The sequence below is a fragment of the Ochotona curzoniae genome, unplaced genomic scaffold (assembly GCF_017591425.1).
Source record: "Ochotona curzoniae isolate NIBS_2020 unplaced genomic scaffold, NIBS_Ocur_1.0 contig_2321, whole genome shotgun sequence".
In the NCBI taxonomy this organism is placed as follows: Eukaryota; Metazoa; Chordata; class Mammalia; order Lagomorpha; family Ochotonidae; genus Ochotona; species Ochotona curzoniae.
The window spans coordinates 5,974,204-5,994,204 of NW_024465421.1; the positions used below are offsets into that span (position 1 = coordinate 5,974,204).

A 20,001-nucleotide genomic window follows, 5' to 3' on the forward strand; every position below is an offset into this window, starting at 1 on the left:
GAGCAGACACTCGATCCCCCAGGGGATCCACATCACGGATTCACCCAACTGTGGGTCAAAATACTCAAAAAAAAAAAAAAAAGTTTCTATCCTATTGAACACGTGCAGGCCAATTTCTCATCATTTCCCAAACAATATGGCCAAACAGCTATGCACGTGGTATCAGTAGTGAGCCAGGGGCTGGCGTGTTTGCTCACTTGGCTACTCTTTTGCCTGCAAGCACAGACATCCCATGTGGGCACCAGTTCATGTCCCAGTTGTTCCATTTCTGATCCAGCTCCCCGTTTATGGCCTGGGAGGGCAATGGAGGGTAGCTCAAGTCCTAGACCCCAAAGAGGCTGTGTGGGAGACCCCAAAGAGGCCCCTGGCTTTGGTCAGTTCAGCTCTGGACATTGTGTTGCAGCTATTTTGGGAGGGAAGCAGTGGATGGAGAATCTTTCAAATTAAAAAAAAAAAATCTTAAAAAAAAAAAAAAGATCTAGACACAATTTAAAGTAGCCAGAAGAGTGTATATGAGTTGACTCTGGGGTCCTGCAGTGACTGTACCCTAAGTGTTCTCAGGCACTAAATCTTGAAGCAGCTACTACTTCCTGTCTGGGATATAAGAGGCCAGACATGGCTTTATCTAAGAAGCCCAAGCATCATCCAGAATGCCTGTGGGGGCTGAGCATTTGGCACAGCAGTTAAGTGGCAATACCCGCCCACACCCTCTCCCCACATCTAATGCCTGGTCCCAGTCCTGGCTTCATTTCTGACTTCAGCTTCCTGCCTTCGCATACCCCATGGGGTCAGCAGGTGTTAGGCTGCAGCCTGGACGACCTCACCGCCTTTCTACATTTCAAATGTAAGATGAAGATGAACACACTCATTCCTGCACTGTGGGGTGGAGCACAGCAGCCCTCAGTCGGGACTCACCTGTCATCCTTGCTCACGCCGTTCTGACTGTTGAAATTGAAGGGCCCACTGCTGAACGAGCTGCCGAAGATGTCATCGAACTTGTTGTCAAATAAATTCTGCAAGGGTCGGGGTGGGGGTGGGGGAAGGAAGTAACACGTGAAGGAGTGCAGGGAACACTACAAGAGGGTGCAGGGGACTGACAGGTGAGAAAGGCTGCCCCCCTCTTCATCTTGACCTGGCTCAGTCCCGTGTGTGTGTGTGTGTGTGTGTGTGTGTGCGCGCATGGGGCAGGAAGCATGGGGCAGGGTCCTGGGTCCAGGCTGGTGCTTTGTTAAGAGGAAGACGGAACTGCTTAGAGCCAGGATGCCCGGGCCTGGCCTCTTCCATGCTCTCCTCTGTAGCAGGGGAGGAGAACTGGGCTCTTCTTCCCAAGCCCTGCTGTGAGCCTCACCTGTTGGGAGGCATCCATGTCCATGAGGTCGTCCTTCTCCAACACAGGCTCGCTGTCGGGGGATGAGGCCTCGGCAGGGATGACCACCACGGGACTGATGTGTTCCGACAGGGCCGAGGCGCGTAGGAAATTGGGTGGGTTCTGGGGGAGAGCAGAGGGCCCATATCCTTACATGGTTACTGGGGACACCTGTGTGCGTGGGGCATGGTGCCCATGGGGCTTCTTACCTCGGGCAGCTGCGGGATCTGAATGAGCCTCTTGAAGTACTGCAGATTGCTGGAGCGGTAGAAGAGGTCTTTCAACCTACGGGTGGTGGTGGTGGTGGGATGGGAGCAGAGTCTGAGGGCCGCGAGGTGGTACCAGCCCCACAGTGGGGACAGAGCAGCCCACCACCTGCTTCCCACCCCCTATCCAGGGGGTGGCCCAAAGGTTCAGGTTGTCAAGGAGATGGCTGCCCAACCCTGCTGTGGCACTGGAGACTCCATTGTGATGCTGCAGACAAGTGTGGCTCAAAGCCAAGTGCCCAGTGTATCTGGTGGCGAGGAAGATCCGCTAATTCCCCATCACTGGATAACGATGTTATTGGGAGATTCATCTTTCTGTGGCAACCTTTTTTTTTGCCCCCTTTCAGTCAAGGGCTGTTTAGGTAAATAACACCATTTGTGGGCCATCCGATATGATCAACTGGGGAGAAAAAAAATGAACCTGCTGCTTCAGATTTATTGAAACAGACTGGAAGCTTCTGGAAGGCAGGGACTGAGTCTTGCCAAGCTTCAGGTACCATCAGACCAGGCACACAGGGATACCCAGTATCTGCTGGAGACTAAGAATCTACACTGTACCCTTCTCTTGTATGAACATAAGCAAGAAGGAACTAATGCTTTCTTTCCTCATTCCCTGAATCTTAACTTTGAACTGAAACCCGGAAGATCAAGAACGGTGATAATATTCAGATTACACAAGGGCTCTTCAAAATGTTCATAGAGGGTGCCCGACACTGTGGCACAGTAGCCTGAACCTCTGCCTGTGGTGCCAACATCTCATAAGGGAGCTGATGTTAGTAGTCTCAGCTGCTCCACTTCCCGTTCAGTTCCCTGCTAACGCGCCTGGGAAAGCAGCAGAGGACAGCCCATGTCCTGTGGCCCTGGCATCCCTGTGGGAGACCCAGAAGCAGTTCCAGGCTCCTGGCTTCAGACTGTCTCAGATCTGGCCGCTGTGGCCATTTGCAGAGTGAAGCAGTGGATGGAGGTTCTTTATGTCGGTCCTCTTTCTGCAAACAGAAAACTGAAGAAATCTTTAAAGCCACTGGGACAGTGAATCAGAGGATGGAAGATCTCTCTCTTTCCTCTTTGTTTTTTTTTTTTTTTTGTCTTTTTTTTAATTGCAAAGCCAGATATACAGAGAGGAGGAGAGACAGAAAGGAAGATCTTCTGCCCAATGATTCACTCCCTAAGTGAGCGCAACAGCTGGAGCTGAACTGATTTGAAGTTAGGAGCTAGGAATTTCTTCTGGGTCTCCCACACGGGTGCAGGGTCCCAAGGCTTTGGGCCCATCCTCAACTGCTTTCCCAGGCCACAAGCAGGGAGCTGAATGGGAAGTGGGGTAGTTGGGATTAGAACCGGCACCCATATGGGATTCTGGTGTGTTCAAGGTGAGGACTTTAGCCACTAAGCCACTGCGTCAGGCCCTAAAAGATTTATTTTTAAATTTTTATTAGAAAGTTGGGATCTATAGACAGGAGGAGAGACAGAGAGGAAGCTCTTCTGTCTACTGATTTACTCCTCAACTGGCTTCAACAACTGGAGCTGCGCTGATCCAAAGCCAGGAACCAGGAACTTCTTCTGGGTCTCTATGTGGGTGCAGGGTCCCAAGGCTTTGGGCCGTCCTCGACTATTTTCCCAGGCCACAAGTAGGGAGAGGGAAGGGAAGTGGAGCAGCTAAGACACGAACTGATGTCCATATAGGATCCCGGTGCAACAGGTGGAGGCTTAGCCTACTATGCCTGATGCTGGCCCTTGCATGAACTTTCCAAAGACCCCTTCAAATGCATGGATTGCAAAATTTTTTTTTTTGGTACCAAAATTAATTATCTTTTTGAAAAATAAATTTATTTATTTAAAATAAAGAGAAAGGGAAGAAAGATTTGCTGGCTTCCTTCTCAAGTGGCCCCAGGAGCTAGCCAGGAGCCCAGAGCTTTATATCCTGGTGGCTCACGTGGGTGGGAGGCAGGGACTCTGCTGGTTGGGCCATGCTCTGCTGCTTTCCCAGACCACAAGCAGGGAGCTGCAGTGGAGGTGGAGTTCAAACCAGCGCTGCATGATGAGATGCCGGTTTCACGAGCAGTGGTTTAACCTGCTCAGCCACAAAGCCTGGTCCAAATCCATCCATCCCTTAAATCTCGCTGTTCACAAACTTCCTGCAGCCGCTATGCATACTAGAGAAGGGAGAGCACTCCGCAATTTTACATCACCTCGTGGAAGGGCAGGATTTTCCGCACAAGTTTTGCTCAACAAGCCAAATAAATCCCCGAGGCTCAGGTCTGTGGCTGCAACAACGGGGCCACATTGCCTGACTCTGAGCAGAGGATGGGGTCTGGGGGTGGGAGGACAGCTGGATCTGCACGGAAGAGCAGGCAAGGCAAGCTACTTATGCATGGAAATGTTTTTATAAGCAAGAAGAGAACCCCAAACCCGGAAGGAAATACAATCAGCTGACTGTGCATTCTCCTCTGGGCCTGTGCCAAGGGCACCAGGCTCCACCACAACAGAAAGCCAACTGCAATTTAACATTCCAGGAAACTTGCCCCAGGGCCTGTCTCCTCAGATTTCATGGCCCATTGATCGCAGGATCGCCCTTGGGCTGCACAAGCAGAACTAGGCAATGGGGAGGTCAGCATCCCCCTGGCCTTGGTCCTGGGAAATGTTCCAGAACATTTTTCTTCTCAGCCACGCAGGCTTCTCCTCCTCTCCTGCCAGCAGACAGCTGACTTCTTTGGGCCAATCAGAATTTTCCCAGGTCCCTAGGTACAAGCCTTCCTTCCCTACACGCTGTCGCAGCTGAGGCACTCGGAAAGGTCTCATAATGGACAAGATAAGACTGGAAGGAATGGGTGCTCAGAACTCTGAATGAAACAAATGGGGTGCTGGGATCAAGGTTTCAGGGTGGGGGGTGGTGGTGAAGCAGGTTAAGTCACCACTTGGCGACACTGGTAACCCACATTGGTGCACACCAGTTCAAGTCCTGGCTGCTCTGCGTAGGATCCAGCTCCGTGTTAAGGCACTGGGGAGAGCAGTGGAGGATGACCCACATGGGAAGCCCGGATGCAGTTGCGGGCTCTTAGCTTTGACCTGGCTCAGACTGTTGTAGACGTTTGGGAAGTGAACCAGTGGGATGGAAGATGTCTCTCTCTCTCTCTCTCTCTCTCTCTCTCTCTCGTTTTCTGTAGCTCTATCTTTGAAATAAATTTTGGGGGAAAAAATTTCGGGGTTGGGATGCGGGCAGGAGGAACAGGAAGTGGAGAAAAAAGGCTTGGCTTCATGTGGGGCTGAGTCTGAATTTCTGACGCAGAAAGATGAGCTGGAGCTGGCTGCGCTGGAACAGTATCCAAAGGAGAGGGAAGAGCAAGTGTTAGGGGCCTGATGGAGGAAGGCGGTGGGTGCAATGCAGGCCCCAGAGACGACCCGTCAGTGATGGTGGTGAGGCTGGAGATAGTGGGCCAGCCAGGGGCACTTAGGGCCTTAAAGACCCCAGAAAAGAGCTTAGATTTAATCCTGAGCGTCTTCCAAGCTGGGGTGACTGGTCATCAGCTGGGACATTGGCAGCCCACACCAGGGTCACTGGATCCAAATCCTGACTCCTGCTCCCTGTTCATGTAAGCCTTGGGAGGCGGTAGGTAGCTGGGTCTCAGTACCATGAATTCCTGGCTCAGGGTGTTACCTTCAGCCCAGCCCTGGCTGTCTTGGGCAGTTGGGGAAAGAGGCAGTGGAAAGAGGGGAGCTCTCATCTGTCTGTTTCTCTGCCTCTGGAGTCTATGGAAACTTAAAAAGATTTTGAGCAATGGGTGTGTTGTACAAGGTTGCAGTATCTGCAGGGGCCTGTAGGGGGCAATAGTGGATGTCCGGAGATTCTGGTGAACCCTTGAAGGGTAGTGGGGCACCCCTTCTGTCACGTGAGCCACTTACTTTGTGAACTGCTCCATGAAGCGGTCCCGGTGGCCCTGAAGGGTGTCAGCTGGGAGACCTGGAAGGAAACAGGGGAAATAAAGTGAGCCAGGGGGCAGACCAGAGGGGCAGGCGTACAACAGGAAGCCACTGGAGGGGAGGAGACCAGATTTCCTGAGGCCTGTGGCCAGCCTACTAGGGGTCCTTGTTGGCCTACACTTGTCCTTTAAGACCTGGTAATCACTGAGCTGCACCCAACAGAAGGGTGGGAGTCCTAATATTTCCAGAACCTTCCATTTCCTCTCCTGGTTTTTGTTGTGGGGAAGGGGGCAGCATTGTGGTGCAGAAGATTAAGATGCTTTTTGGGATCCCATACTTGGATTAGGTGTCAGTTATTCCACTTTCCATGCAGCTCCCTATTAAGGCTCCTGGGAAGGCAGTGGAGAATGGCCCAGGCGCCTGAGTCCCTGCCATCCACCGGGAGACCCAGACGGAGTTCCGAGTTCCTGGTTTTGGCCTGATCTTAACCCAGGCTACTGTGGGCACTTAGGGGGAAGTGAACCAGCTGATGGAAGATCTCTCTCTCTCCCTCCCTTCCTCTCCATCGCTCTGCCTTTCCAATGAGTGGCTGCTTGTTCTCACCTTTAAACCCAGGCACACAATTACCTGCCTCTTGTCCTAACTCTAAGTGGCAGGTGCTGTTGACCTTGGTATCTTAAGACACAAGTATGTCCATGGCCAGTGCACCTGATTGGCGCAGCACCGGCCTGTTGCGCTCACTTGGGGAGTGAATTATCAGACGGAAGATCTTCCTCTCTATCTCTCCTCCTCTCTGTATCTGACTTTGTAATAAAAATAAAATAAATCTTTAAAAAATCCCATCTGGGGCCTGGCGTGGTGGCCTAGCAGCTAAACTCCTCACCTTGAAAGCACCAGGATCCCATATGGGTGCCAGTTCTCACACTGGCAGCTCCGTTTCCCACCCAGCTCCCTGCTTGTGGCCTGGGAAAGCAGCCAAGGACAGTCCAAGCCTTGGGACCCTGCACACACGTGGGAGACCTGGTGGAAGTTCCTGGCTCCTGATTTTGGATCGGCGCAGCACTGGCCGTTGCAGTCACTTGGGGAGTAAATCAGTGGACGGAAGATCTTCCTCTCTGTATATCTGACTTTGCAATAAAAATAAATAAATCTTTATAAAATCCCATGTGTACAAAGGGTCTGTGTTGAAAGATGGTCTGGAAAACTGTGTGAGCTGACATGGGGGTGTTCTCTGTGTGGTTTGGGAAACCTGCAATGAATGGTGGCTAGCTACAGCCAGCTGTGGGCGGACAGGGACAGCCTGGCACCTAGCCAGGACAAGCCAGGTGTCTAACTGGGCATGTGCAAGTGAGGCCCCTCGTCTCCTACATTCTCACCCCAGACCCTCCCCGGGGTCTTTTGCAACAGAAGCAGAAAGTCAAGCGCATGAGCAGGCCTGTGCCTTTCCAGAGCACCCAATTGGCCTGCGAGGCTCACGGATGAGGGGTCCCCCTTACACACACCGTGTCCGGCCCCTCACACTCACAGGAGTGGAGCTTGAAGAGCAGCTTGACCGTGTAGTCGTAGAGGTGGCTGCAGTCCAGGATGACCTGGATGAGTGGCGCAAGGCGGCACTGCCCGGCTGTTGTCACGGACACGGAGCGCGACATGTCCAAGGAGTTGAACACTGAGGAGAGAGGCAGAGAGGCTGGGCAGGGACAGGCAAGCCCTGGCCAAGGCTCCCCTGACCTGGGCGAGCACAGCCTCTTGAGAGACCTCCAATCCACAGGGAATGATGGTCCTGAAGAGGGAGTGGCTGGTCCAGCACACCGACACAGGATGCTAACATACTGGCACCTATTTCTCTAACAGACCCCATGCTCAACTGTTCGCTCAAAGCAGTAAGCAATGAACTTGTCACTCCAGAACATGCCTTGTCTGGGGGTTGGACCAGAACAGGCTGCACAAATGAACACAGCAAAAGAGGCTGCAGTCAAGGTCAAGGTCGCCGCCCCAAGGCCAGACCCTGCATAGCCCAGTGCTGAGAAGCCAAGAGCTTGTGTGTGAACCCATCCTGTGAGCACTCACTCCCCAGGCCTAATGGTAAGAAAGCTGCTTCTCACATGGCCCCTCAGGGAGGGTGTGGGGAGGCAGAGGGAGAGGAAGCTGGGGGCTTATCAGAGGGTCCGGTAGAGGAGAGGGGATGCTCTTTAACTCCCAGGAGAGGGGAGCCTGGCATGGGAAGCCAACCTGGACAGTGCAGCAGGATTTCATGGGCTACTCATGTGGACTTGGGAGCCAATCAAGTCTACCACCGGCCTTTCCCCAGCGAAGGGGATGTGCCAAAAGCCTGGCTGGGGGTCAGCAGGGACCACCAAAAATACCCAAGAGCTCCAGCCACTCCCTCAAGGTGGTAGCTGAAAGGGCCAAACCAGGGCACGGACATCTCCCAGCCCCTTGTGCCACCCAGTGTGTAGGCAGGGGAGGGCTGGACCAAATGTGAATCGCCCTGGGGACTGACCTGAGAGCCTGGTGAGAAGGGAGGGAAGCCACTCACCGGTTTGAAAGAGGTTGAGTTCACACTCCAGGTAGTCAAACATCTCCACTGTTAACTGGAAACTGCATCCAAGAGGAGACAGCTTACACATCACAGTCCACGGTTGGCTGCTCACTTGTCCCTGCCCACGCGCCAAACTGCGGATTCCTCCCCATGCACACACATGTGCATACGTGTGTGTCTAAATGCACAGTCACACTCACACATGCATGGGCGCCAGCCCCCACCCCAAATGCATATCTGAAGGCCAAGACGAAGCATCCTGAGTGGCAGGAGAAAGCCAAGCCCTGGGAGGGAGACTGAGGGTAGCCATGGGCATGGGACAGCTGGCCAAGGGTCTCGATGAGGCCCAGCATGAGGTGGCTCCTGGGCCAGCCCTTCAGAGGTTGTAGAGCAGTCCCCACCTCGGCCCTCGCCTTCCCAGCAAGCATTTCCTCCCCACCCTGCCTGGAGCACAGGGGCCAGTTCGCTCACAAGTTGTTCACGTCACTTTCTCCAGCCTCGTCCAGCTGCCGATCACTCATCTGAAGGTTGCCTGGGAACCTGGGATTCTGGAAGGGAGGTAGAGAAACGATGCATTTTTCTTAAGAGTTCAGCTAAGTCAACAGCAAGTATGCTGCCTGCTTGGGGCCCTGGGCCACTTCGAGCTGGATTTGCTTGGGCAGCTTCTACTCCTAGGAGCAGGCCCCCAGACCTCACACACTGCAGACCCTTGAGTGGGCCATAGGAACGACCCCCTGATGCCTGTCCCCTAATTTGAAGGCTCTGCTTCATCCCTGGAATGTTCCATAGCTGTTCTCCCCTGGTACAATGGGACCTGTGGGGGGCGATGCGGGGAGATAGCCAGCTTGGGGCTCTCTGCTGTCCCATCACTACCTCATCACTACCTAAAGCCACTACTGTGGATTCAAGAGGGCCAATCCATTCTCACATCAGCACCAAAAACTCAGTAACAGGAGACTACTGCACCCCGGGGCTGGGAGTCATTAACTCTCCATCCTCTGCTTTGTGTACAAGCAGAAGGAACCTGCCATAGGAGGTGGCCCAGGAGCCCCTTGTTTTTGCTGTAGCTTGCACCGACAGCAGCCGGTCTCCAGGTGGGATCCTGGCACCAGTTGTAGCAGTATACACCCCGCTCAGGAGCACCTGCTGGAAATGCACAGCCCCAGAGCCCACTTTCCAGTGTGAGGCTCTGCAGGCAGGGCCCGATGGGTGGCATTGTCCTAAGCTCCCCCTAGCAGGTGACTGTCACTGGGCGGGAAAGCGGGAAGCCGTGGGTGGACTATCTTTCTTAGGAAGCCTGCAGATCAACCCTGATGGGCAAGACTCACTTTGGTGTGAAACTCCATCTTGGTTCTCAGCAGTTTGAGGTAGACGCTGCACAGCTGTCCGTAGCCCTCACTCAGGTGGCCCTTACAGGAAGGGGGGGAGGGGAAGAGAGAGAGTCAGCACCAATGCCAGCCCGGGTGGTACCTGCTGCCACCACTCCTCCCATAAGAAATCTCTTCTGGGGGTACGGCGCCGTGGCCTAACGGCTAAAGTCCTCGCCTTGAACGCCCTGGGATCCCATATGGGCACTGGTTCTAATCATGGCAGCTCTACTTCCCATCCAGCTCCCTGCTTGTAGCCTGGGAAAGCAGTCAAGGACAGCCTAAAGCTTTGGGACCCTGCACCCGTGTGGGATGCCCGAAAGAAGTTTCTGGCTCCTGGCTTCGGATCAGCACAGCATCGGCCGTTGCGCTCACTTGGGGAGTGAATCATCGGATGGAAGATCTTCCTCTCTGTCTCTCCTCTCTGTATATCTGACTTTCCAATAAATAAATAAGTCTTTAAATAGATTTTCTTAAAAAGTTATTTTTTCCCTAGTGTTATAAAGCAGTATGATAAAAAAGAGAGAAGAAACAGAACAAGACCTGTGAGTTTACTACCCAAATGGCCACGAGCCAGGCTGAAGTCAGGAGCCAGGGGCTTATTCTAGTCACTCACGTGGGTGCAGGTGCCCAAAGACTTGAGCCATTCTCTACTGCTTTCCCAGGCCGTATGCAGGGAGCTGGGTGGGAAGTGGAGCAGGTGAAGGATTGAACCAACACCCACAGGGGATACTGGTGCCGCAGGTGGACTCATAGCTTGCTATGCCACAATGTCATCCCTGCTGGGTTATTTTTAAAGAGCAGTTTTATGGTCACAGCAAAACTGAAGGACAAAGAATCTCAAACACTAACTCTCCTGTACTCCCAACACCCTGTACCTTGGTGGTATACCTGTTATACCTGCTGTGCCTAAGCTGATGCCACACATCAACACCCACAGTGCCCAGCAGCGGTCGTTACTGGTGGTGCACATTCTGCAGGTTTTGACAAACACGTAACTATCGTATCACATGGGATAGCTGCACTGGCCCAAAAATCCACACTGCTCCATCTTTATTTTTACTCTAAAAATGTTTTTGAAAGGTAGTGGCACAGAAAGGCAGAACTAATTCTGCTTTCAAATAAACAAAAAGTAAACTTCAAAATACTCACGTAAAGAAAATAAAAAGATACATTTCCAGGAAAATACAGAAAAGTTAAAAGAGAAAGCTGTAACAGGTCATTAAAAAAAGAGAGATCTATACCTTTGAAAGGCAGAGTTGCAGAGAGAATCAGAGACAGAAAGGCAGAGTGTGCGAGCAAGCTTCCACCTGCCAGTTCACTCCCCAAAAGGCTACCATGGCCGGGGCTGGGCCAAGTGGAAGCCAGGAGCCAGGAACTCCATCCAAGCCTCCTTCGTGGGTGGCAGGTACTCAGGCACTTGGACCAATTTCCTCTACTGCTTTCCCAGTGGGAACAGAAATGGAGCAGCTAGGACTAGAACCAGCTGTCCTATGGGATGCTGGTATCACGGGTGGCTGCTTCACATGTGGTACCCTACAAACAGGTGATGGCTGCCAAAAGGGACAAACCCCTTCAGCAATCACAGAGAAAGCTTCCTGGGGTGCAGCTGGGAGGTTTTTCCAGCTTTGCCCACACCCTGAGGACGAGCTGCCTGTCTCCCAGTGAGCAGGCACTGCCTCACCTGAGGCAGGCAGAAGGGACCACAGCATTGCTACTGATCTGTGAGGACAGAATAAGGTGAGAGTTCCAGGAAGTAGGCTCACGTAGTGGTTCCCAACTGCTGGAGGCAAAAAGGGCCTATCAGACTCCACCTGAGCAGAGTCTTCAAAACGCAGATTCCCCGACCCATATCATGGCCATGGGAATCTAGAAAGGTTTGCAGACACCCTTTTTTGGGACTTGGGTGTTGCTCTCCATTTCTCATCTCTCCCTAAGGCAGAGGGCATCCCTAGCCAGGGAAGAAAAGGCACTGGCATTAAGAACTAAAGACATGAGGCTGGCACTGCAGTACAAGACACTGGTATCCCATTAGATCAGACAGGCGGCTTGAGTCTTAGCTGCTTCGCTCCTAATCTAGCTTCCTGCTGGTGCACCAGGGAAAGTCATCATAGGATGACAAGTGTGTGGGCCCCTGCACTCACATGGGAAGACCCAAACCATGGCTGTTTGGGGTGTGCACCAACAGATGTTTCTCCCTCTGGTGACAGCCTTTCATAAAAATAAGATAATCAGGAAATATATGAAAAAGGATGAATAAAATTATTTTTTTCTCCAAGAACTGGAAACGTTCATTCTTAGGGCAATCCCAGAGCTGCCTGGAGGAGGGGTGAAATGGAGATGGAGGCCATTCCTTGTGAGGGACCCCAGTGCCCCAGCATGAGGTTGGCTCCACACAGAAGCCTCTACGGCCTTGGACTGTCCCGTGGCTCCTGGGGGACCGAGGAAGGCAGGGTAGTGGATGTCATCCCATGGTGGCTGGGGGCTGGTGTGTGGGGTAGTATCTTTAGCCTCTCTGGGATGCTCGATCTCTGGTGGTGGTGGGGTATAGGGAGGAGCCCAAACTCACCCACATCCTGCTCATGTCACTCAGCTCATTCTTGTATCTCAGGGAGTCCTTGAGGACCTGCGGATGGACAGAGTAACTGGTAGGGCCACACGTCAGCTGAGCTTGGCGGGTGGTGGTAGTGGTGGTGGGGTGTGGGTGTGTTGTGGGGTGTCAGTCTCTTACTAGGAGCAAAGAGGTCAGGAGGACAGGTGGGGGATGGCCAGCAGCCACTGGGGCCAGGGTGGAACTCACGTGTGGGTGCCCGTCCCGTAGGAGTTTGTGGAATACATGGCAGAACTTCCAGCACAGCACGGCGTTGCTGGACAGTGGCAGGCGGTTCACGACAGACCAGAAGGCCTGTGCCCCCTTCTCGTGGTGGGTCCCCAGGATGCATGGTAAGCAGGGAGTCAAGGAAAACAGGGATCCCTGGGCCCGCCTCCCAGTCTGCACTGGGGCAGCCCACAGCTGGCCACCCATCATTTGCAGCTAAGAAAACCAAGAGTCCAGCCTTTGTTCTGGCAAATGCTACGGGGTGTCGGGGAGCAGACGGCAATGCAGTGCCACAATCTAATAAAACCTCCTTAACTGGCCCATTTCCCTGGGGATGGCACAGCCTCTGCAGCTTCTTCAGAGAGTGTGTGTGTGTGTGTGTGTGTGTGTGTGTGTGTGTGTGTGTGTGCGCCTGCACATGCTGCATGGGCAGGTCCTGCAGCTTTTTTTTTTTTAAGATTTATTTATTTTTATTAGAAAGCCAAATATATAGAGAGACAAAGGAGGAGAGACAGAGAGGAGTATCTTCCGTCTGCTGGTTCAATTCCCAGGTGGCTGCAATGGCTGGAACTGAGCCAATCCAAAGGTAGGAGCCCAGAGCTTCTACTGGGTCTCCCACACGGGTGCAGGGTCTCAAGGCTTTGGGCCATCCTCAAGTGCTTTCCCAGGTCACAAGCAGGGAGCTGGATGGGAAGCAGGACTGTCTGTTATTAAACATGGGAGGGCTGCTTCAGCCTGGGGACCCCAAAAGCCAACATGTTGACTCTCTGGTTTCCTCTCTTAGGGAACACTTTCTTTTATTAAAGATTTATTTCATGTCTTTGAAAGGCAGTGGCCGCAACATCCAGGACTAGGCCAGGAGCTTGGCGCTTTATCTGGGTTTCCCATGCAGGTGGCATGGGGCCCCAACACTTGGGCACAGCAGCAGAAAGCTGGACTAGAAACAGAGCAGCTGGGATTCAAACTGGCGCCTTCACTGGAGGCTGGAGTTGAAGGTAGCACTTTAACCTACTGAGCCACAGTGCTGGTCTGCCTCCAGCTCTCCAGCCCTGATGCTGTTGCTGTGACAGCAGCAACCTCGGGCTCCAAAGTCCTTTCCATAAACCCTAGGTGACGGCCCAGCGCGGTGGTCTAAAGTCCCATGGGGCACCAGTTCTAATCCCGGCAGCCCCACTTCCCATCCAGCTCCCTACTTATGGCTTGGGAAAGCAGTCAAGGACAGCACAACGCTTTGGGACTCTGTGGGAGACCCAGAAGAGCTCCTGGCTTTGGATTGGTGCAGCTCCGGCCATTGTGGTCACTTGGAGAGTGAATCATTGGACGGAAGATCTTCCTCTCCATCTTTCCTCCTCTCTGTATATATCCAATTTTGCAATTAAAAATAAACAAACAAACAAAACCTAGGTGACTTGGGCACCCACCAGTTTCCTGTGTACATCCTGGCCTTGTCAGGGTGCACCTTCCTTTTCCTGCACCTCAAACTCCATAGGCTCTGGGACCACATGGTGAACCCAGAGATGGGCCTTCTAGTTGGTGACTCTTGCCCTCCCTCATCCAGTCCAAGATCTGCATCCTCTCCTCTGGGATGCACGCTGCACCTGCTCACAGGTCATGGAGCACCTGCCAAGGCATGCGTGGAGACTTCTGTATTTATACTCAGAGAACGGGGAGATCTAGCTCATGCCCCCTGGGGTTAAGGATGGGGGACAGTATACCCCAGTGGGTTTGGCCAGCCCTGGTCTTGGAAGCCACGGTCAATGGAAGCTGCTCATAGACACCTGGTCCAGGTAGGTGGGCGTTCCACTTTCTACAGCTGAGCCAGGCAGCCTGGCTGTGACCTTTGTGTCTCCGTGTGTCCCCTACCACCCACGATGTGACCTCCCCCAGGGCCGGCTTTCTGAGCAGCACACGAAAGGATATTTCTGGCGTGTTTTTCCTTTACCGCCACTTCCTGTGCGTTAATGGCCTTATTGATGCTGACGGTCTGAAAAACAAGAGGTGGGGGGAGGGGCGGGAGGAAGAGATGAATGAGTCTCTGAGCCAAGGGGCCACCCCACACCCCCTTCCCCTCATCCAATGAACCTCAGGCTTGGCAACCCCCTCCACACCTCCGCAGTGACCCTAACTGGACGTGTGCCTCTGCCAGTGCCCAGCTGGGGGCAGAGGTGGGCAGTGCTGGGGGGCAGGGGCAGCTGGCCCAGGCTGCCTGGCAGTGTTTTTGCCCAGCTGCTGTGCCTGCCTGCCACTCATTCACTTGGCACAACAACACGGCAATTAAAGCCTGCACAAAGGGGCGCTTTTCAGCCCAGGGAAACATTATTCCTGGGCATGGAGGGCGGGGGAAGCAGGAGGAAGAGCTGCCTGGGGCGAGAGTTGCTGTGGGCCGAGGGCATGCGGCCCAGTCTCTGTTCTCTGGGACCCTTTCCCTGGGGGGCCTTTGGTGGGGGGTATGGAAGGGGTAGGGCTGGCCACAGTGGCTCTTCAATTCCAATTTCCCACTCACAAATCCCCCTTCACATCCGACGATGTGAAAAATATGCATGCCTTCTCAGTCATTCTGTTACAGCTCTCTTAATTCAGTAAGGTGTACACATACACACACACACACAGAATGCACAAACACACACACCCATGATCCTAATACATCAGCTGCTTGATCAAACACAGCTGCTTGCCGTTTCCCTTCCACTGATGTCATTGTACCCTTGTCCCATGCTAACAACCTGTTCATACTACACACACGCATGCACATGGAAGGGATTAATCTTGCCACTGCTCCACGGGATTGGCAGATACAGACATTTCCGCATACCAGTTTTTCTCACTTGATATATCACAGAATATTCTTCCAACACATTATAAAACTCTAGTTAATCCTTTAAAAAGACAGCATGCTATCTGATGGCGTGGGTGGACATGATTGACACAAGAATCCCTGCACTTACAGGCTACTGGTTTATTTCCAGGGTGCGTGTGTGTGTGATGTTTAAAGCCACCGTTTGAAAAAGCAAAGTGACAGAGAGAAAGAGAACATCATCTAATTGGTTCACTCCCCAACTGGAAGGCAGGAAGCTGGAATTCCAACCATGTCTCCCACATGGGTACCAGGAGCCTCAATACTTGGTCATCCTCCACTGCTCTCCCAGGTACATTAAGAGGGAGCTGGATGGGAAGTGGGGCAGCAGGGACTTGATCCAGTGCTCATATGGGATGCTGGCATGGCACTGTGGGCTGTGGCTTAACCTGCTGTACCACAAAGCTGGCTTCAACAAATGCTTGGTAGTGGATGCCTTCATTTTTTTATGATGGAAAAATGTCAACCAATAGGAAGATCCCCTGTACAGACTCAATGGTTCCGAGCATCAACAGTGTGAACTTGGCCACGCACACTTTCCGTGGGTGAGGGGCTGGCTGGCACACGCTGCCTTCGAACAGCCAGACGATGGGTGATGAGAGGTCTCCAGAATGTCCACGCAAGGTACGTTTTCATGAAGGAACAATGTGACCTTCAAGATTTGAATGATAAACTTTTAATTCTATTTTTCCATAGAATTTTTGAATTACCCACATATTTTAGGCACTGCAGGCCACATGGTCTCCATGGAAACTAGTGAACTCTCCCACTGCATACTAAGCAGAGGCTTAAATAAATGAGGGCAACTGCATGCCCAGCAATGTTTTATTTTTAAACCCAGGTGGAGGTTTCATTCTATTCTGCAGCTGTAGTTGGCTAACCCTGATCCCTCCTCTATACCACCAGCTCTTATTTCTGAAATTTTTCTTTAAAAAATTTTTTTGATTAATTTTAAAAAATTTATTTGAAAGGCAGAGAGACCAAAGAAGAGAGAAGAAAGATCTTCCATCTGTTGGTTTACTTTGCCCCTAACAGCCAGGGCTTGGCTGAGCCATAGCCAGGGGCCTGGAACTTAAATCCAGGTCACTTAAGAGTAGTGGGGACTCAGGTACTTAGGCTGCCTCCCAGGATGTGAACGAGCAGGTTGCTGGATGTGAAACGGAGCTAGGACTCGAACCTAGGCACTCTGATATGAGACGTAAGTATCTGAGCAGCATCTTAACCACCATGCCACACACCTACCCTCTTGATACCAGACATCACATAATCTTAACAGCATGTCAAAGCTGGGCGGTGGTGAGACAGACTAAATGCTCAGCCTGGCTTTCATGGCTTTCAGATCTCTTCCCATTTGTAGGCAGTTCAGGATCAGCTGGATGGGGAAGGATACTGGGGGGGGGGGGAAGCGGTGCTGGGGGCGCTGATGGGAACTGGGGAGCCACTGAAGGTTCCAGGGCAGGTGAGATGTGTTGCAATACTCTGGAATGGAGACGAGGCCCCTTGCCAGTGTCCTGGCAATAGGTACGTAAGGAAAGCATGGGATGCTGTCTGCACAGGTGTCAAGAGCCATCACCTCTCCTTACAGCCCAGAACCGACAGCAAGAGCCTGGGCGAACCTAGGGGTAGGAAAGAAGCTGCTGTTTGCAGGCCGAGGGATGTTTCCAGAACATAAGCTCCCTGCTGAGCCCAGTGTCCTGCTGCTATTGTGATATCCTGTGCCTGCAGTACTGCCTCTCCACGCCATTCCTTGATCCCAGGCATCTTCCCAGCTTCCTGTACCCTGAGTCCTGCCCCCTCTGCATGGCACGGGCCAAACTTGCATTAAGCCTTACCAAACTAGTCAACTATCTATTTTTTTTTTAAAAGGAACTCAAATTCCTCCTGATACGTTTGCAATTCACACAAGCACACTTGCAAGTGCTTGTGGAAACATGGAATGAAAAGGTAAGTATTTTAGTATCACCCCCCGCAAAAGAAAACTTTTGCAAAATTCACACATAACTTTTCAGTATCCCATTTTCCATGAACTTTTAAAGACCCCTTCGTTGTCGTGATAGGAATACACATACTGGATTTCAGAAAACATTTGCCCCCAGATACACTTATCTTCCCAGTTCCATTATCTGCAAACCATTTAAAACATCTGTGTCCCGCACAGCCCTCTCATCCCAGCAAGATTAAAACCCCAAGGGCAGACACCTGCCTTCTCCTCACCCGTCCTGGATTCTAAGTCAGAGAGGGGGAGGTATAGGGTCAAGCCCTAATCAATAATCAGGCATCTCTCCCCAGGCCAGCTCCTTGGGATGAGCAGCAGGTGCAGGAGCTGCATTCGGAGACTTTCCGCTCCTTCTCCCAACCTGAGTGGGGTCTGAATTGACCCTGGAGCATCTATAGGCTGAGGTGGAGGCTGGGAGGTGGGAAGACCCAGGACAGAGGGAGGGCACAAGGTCGCAGCTGAGGGTCTCACCTCTGGAGGGGGCCCCAGGTTAGAGGACATCCTCTACGAACAGGTAGTTCTCCAGATGCAGTCCCACAAGCCCCCAGGGAGCAGCACTCTCTGACCCCGCTGGCCCTGGCGTCTGCGACGATGATGGGTTCCGGAGAGCCAATTATCAGCAGGTGCCACAGGAAGGGCATCCTCCTCCCTCCCCTTCCCTCCCTGTTCCTGGGGGCTGTGGCCAATGGGAACACTGCAGGCTGTGGGGGCCAGCTGCGCAGAGTCCGGTCATGCACACAGCCCTTGGCGGGAGCCCAGCTCCTAGGCCTGCCAAGGCCGGGGCTGGCTGGTAAAAAAGGTTCCGGGGCGGGGGCAGCAGGAGTGGATGTACCCAGAGTGTCGGGGGAGGCAGGGGTAGATGGGAGGTGGCGGTAGCTAGGCTGAACAGGGCCAGGGGCAGGAGGAGGCTATGTGGAGGCCATGGAGGGACATCCTGAGTACAGGCAGGGCAGAGGGGGAGAGGAACAAGCAAGACAGGAAGAAATGAAAGAACTGTGGAGAGCATGCATACTGCTGTGGCTTGGGATGTGGCTTGTCGCTCTGGGACTCACGGTGATGTTGGGTGGTGTAGGGAGGCGAGGCCTTAAAGAGGGGTTAAGAATGCATAGAAGGTTAAGCCTCTGCCTGTGTGCCTGCATTCTATGTGGGCGCTAGTTCAAGTCCTGTCTGCTCTACTTCCCATCCAGCTCTCTGTCTGGGAAAGCAATGGAGGATGGACCAGAAGACCTTGGGAGCCTGCATCCGCATTGAGAACATAGAGGAAGCTCCTGGCTCCTGACTTTGGATTGGCCCAACTCAGGCCATCGTGTCCATTTGGGGAGGGAACCAGCAGATGGAAAGTTCAGAAGATTAAAGCATTGTGGTGCAGTAGGTTAAACCACTACTTGGGACACCCACATCACATATTGCAATACCAGTCCAAGCCCTGTCTACTCCATGCTTCTTTGTGACCCATTCCCTGTTCATGACTTGGAAGGCAGTGAGCTTAAGCAGTTGGGCCCCTGCTGCTCCTGTGGGAAGCCTGGATGGTGTTCCTGGCTCCTGGCGTCGGCCTGGCTCAGCCCTGGCTGTTGCAAGCATTTGGGAAGTAAACCAGTGGACAGAAGGATCTTTCTCCTGCTCTGTGTGTGTGTGACTCTGCTTTCCAAGTAAGAAAATAAACCTTTTGTTTAAATATGTAGATTTTGCATGGCCCCTAGCAGAGCTGCAGGATCAATCTAAGTGGAGGACATGGTGCAACTGGGCAGCACCCGCCGAAGCATTCGTGGCAGAGAGAGGTGGTGTGTTCTCATGGTGGGACATCATTCAGCCTCAAAAAGGCAGGCAAGTGAGTTGTGCAGCAGTGCGCAGGAATCCCGAGGTCACACGTGACACACATGACACACGTGAGTGTGTGTACAGTTCTACTTCTATGAGTGCCCAGACAAGTCACACTCCCAGGGACAGAAGGAAGGGTGGGCGCCAGAGTCCCAGAGAGACATACCAACATGGCGAGCGTGCCATGGAGCCTCAGGCTAAGTGACTGTCGTGGCAGACGCTGGGATGCACCTACAGCAACTCCTGGAGCCATGTGTGGCCTGGTGGCTAAGATGCCAATCAGACACATCTCCCACATCTGAGTCCTTGGGTTCAATGCTCAAATCTGGCTCCCGAGCCCAGCTCCCTGCTGCTCCTGGGCATGCTGGGACGTAGCAGGTGCAGGCTCAGGTACTTGAGTTCCTGACACCCTCGAAGAAGCTAGAAGAAGCTCTTGGCTTCAGATGGCCCAGTACTGGGCATTTTGGCCATTTGGGGAGTGAACCAACAGATGGAAGATCTCTCTCTGACTCTCTCTCTAATTCCGCCTTTCAAATACAAATAAATAAAAAACCAAATAAAATAATCTTTAAAGGCAACAAATATTTTTATAAAAGAGATCAAGATTTCTTGCCTTAGCAAGAAACTGCCACTTGGTGTGCGGCGAAACTGGGAAGAGCCAGGAATGGTTCAGCTCATCTTCAGAGAACAACTGTGTGGTCTGAATGCTGGGTCCCCCAAGTCCCAGCTGAAACCTTGTTCCTGACGCAGCAGTAACTAGGAGTGGAGTGGTCAGGAGGTTAGGGCACCAGGGTCCCCAGGAGTTTGGGATCTTAGCAAAGGCCATGGTGGGAAGCTGAAAGCGAGCCCTCACCAGAGGCCAGCTGCTGTCACTTTGTTCAAGGACTCCCAGTGTCCCCAGCCCAGCCTACTTTCTGCTGTCTGTAAGGATGGGAAGAGGGTCAGGCTGGGCATGAAAATCAGATCCATCAGAGGTAAAACTGATGGAAATGAGACGAAGGGACGGTATGGGATCCCCAAGAGGAACTGGGGAAGGAGGAGGACCCCAGAGCAGCAGGTGGA

General features: G+C 52.7%; 1 protein-coding gene across 4 annotated transcripts in view; it reads right to left on the reverse strand.

Moving 5' to 3' along the window:
• LOC121151444 (huntingtin-interacting protein 1) overlaps positions 1-20,001 on the reverse strand; it is a 100,812-nt gene that overhangs the window by 14,866 nt on the left and 65,945 nt on the right. For 3 of the 4 annotated variants that reach the window (XM_040972820.1, XM_040972823.1, XM_040972819.1), the window contains exons 2-12: positions 14,192-14,255; positions 12,254-12,396; positions 12,023-12,079; positions 9,415-9,495; positions 8,558-8,634; positions 8,084-8,145; positions 7,073-7,213; positions 5,530-5,587; positions 1,576-1,651; positions 1,349-1,489; positions 916-1,013 (exon numbers count right to left, since the gene is read on the reverse strand). In XM_040972820.1, the coding sequence (XP_040828754.1) occupies positions 916-1,013; positions 1,349-1,489; positions 1,576-1,651; positions 5,530-5,587; positions 7,073-7,213; positions 8,084-8,145; positions 8,558-8,634; positions 9,415-9,495; positions 12,023-12,079; positions 12,254-12,396; positions 14,192-14,255 (998 nt within the window). Of the gene's footprint in view, positions 1-915; positions 1,014-1,348; positions 1,490-1,575; positions 1,652-5,529; positions 5,588-7,072; positions 7,214-8,083; positions 8,146-8,557; positions 8,635-9,414; positions 9,496-12,022; positions 12,080-12,253; positions 12,397-14,191; positions 14,256-18,503; positions 18,522-20,001 lie in introns of those variants that run through there. The other variant, XM_040972821.1, reaches the window with a different exon arrangement.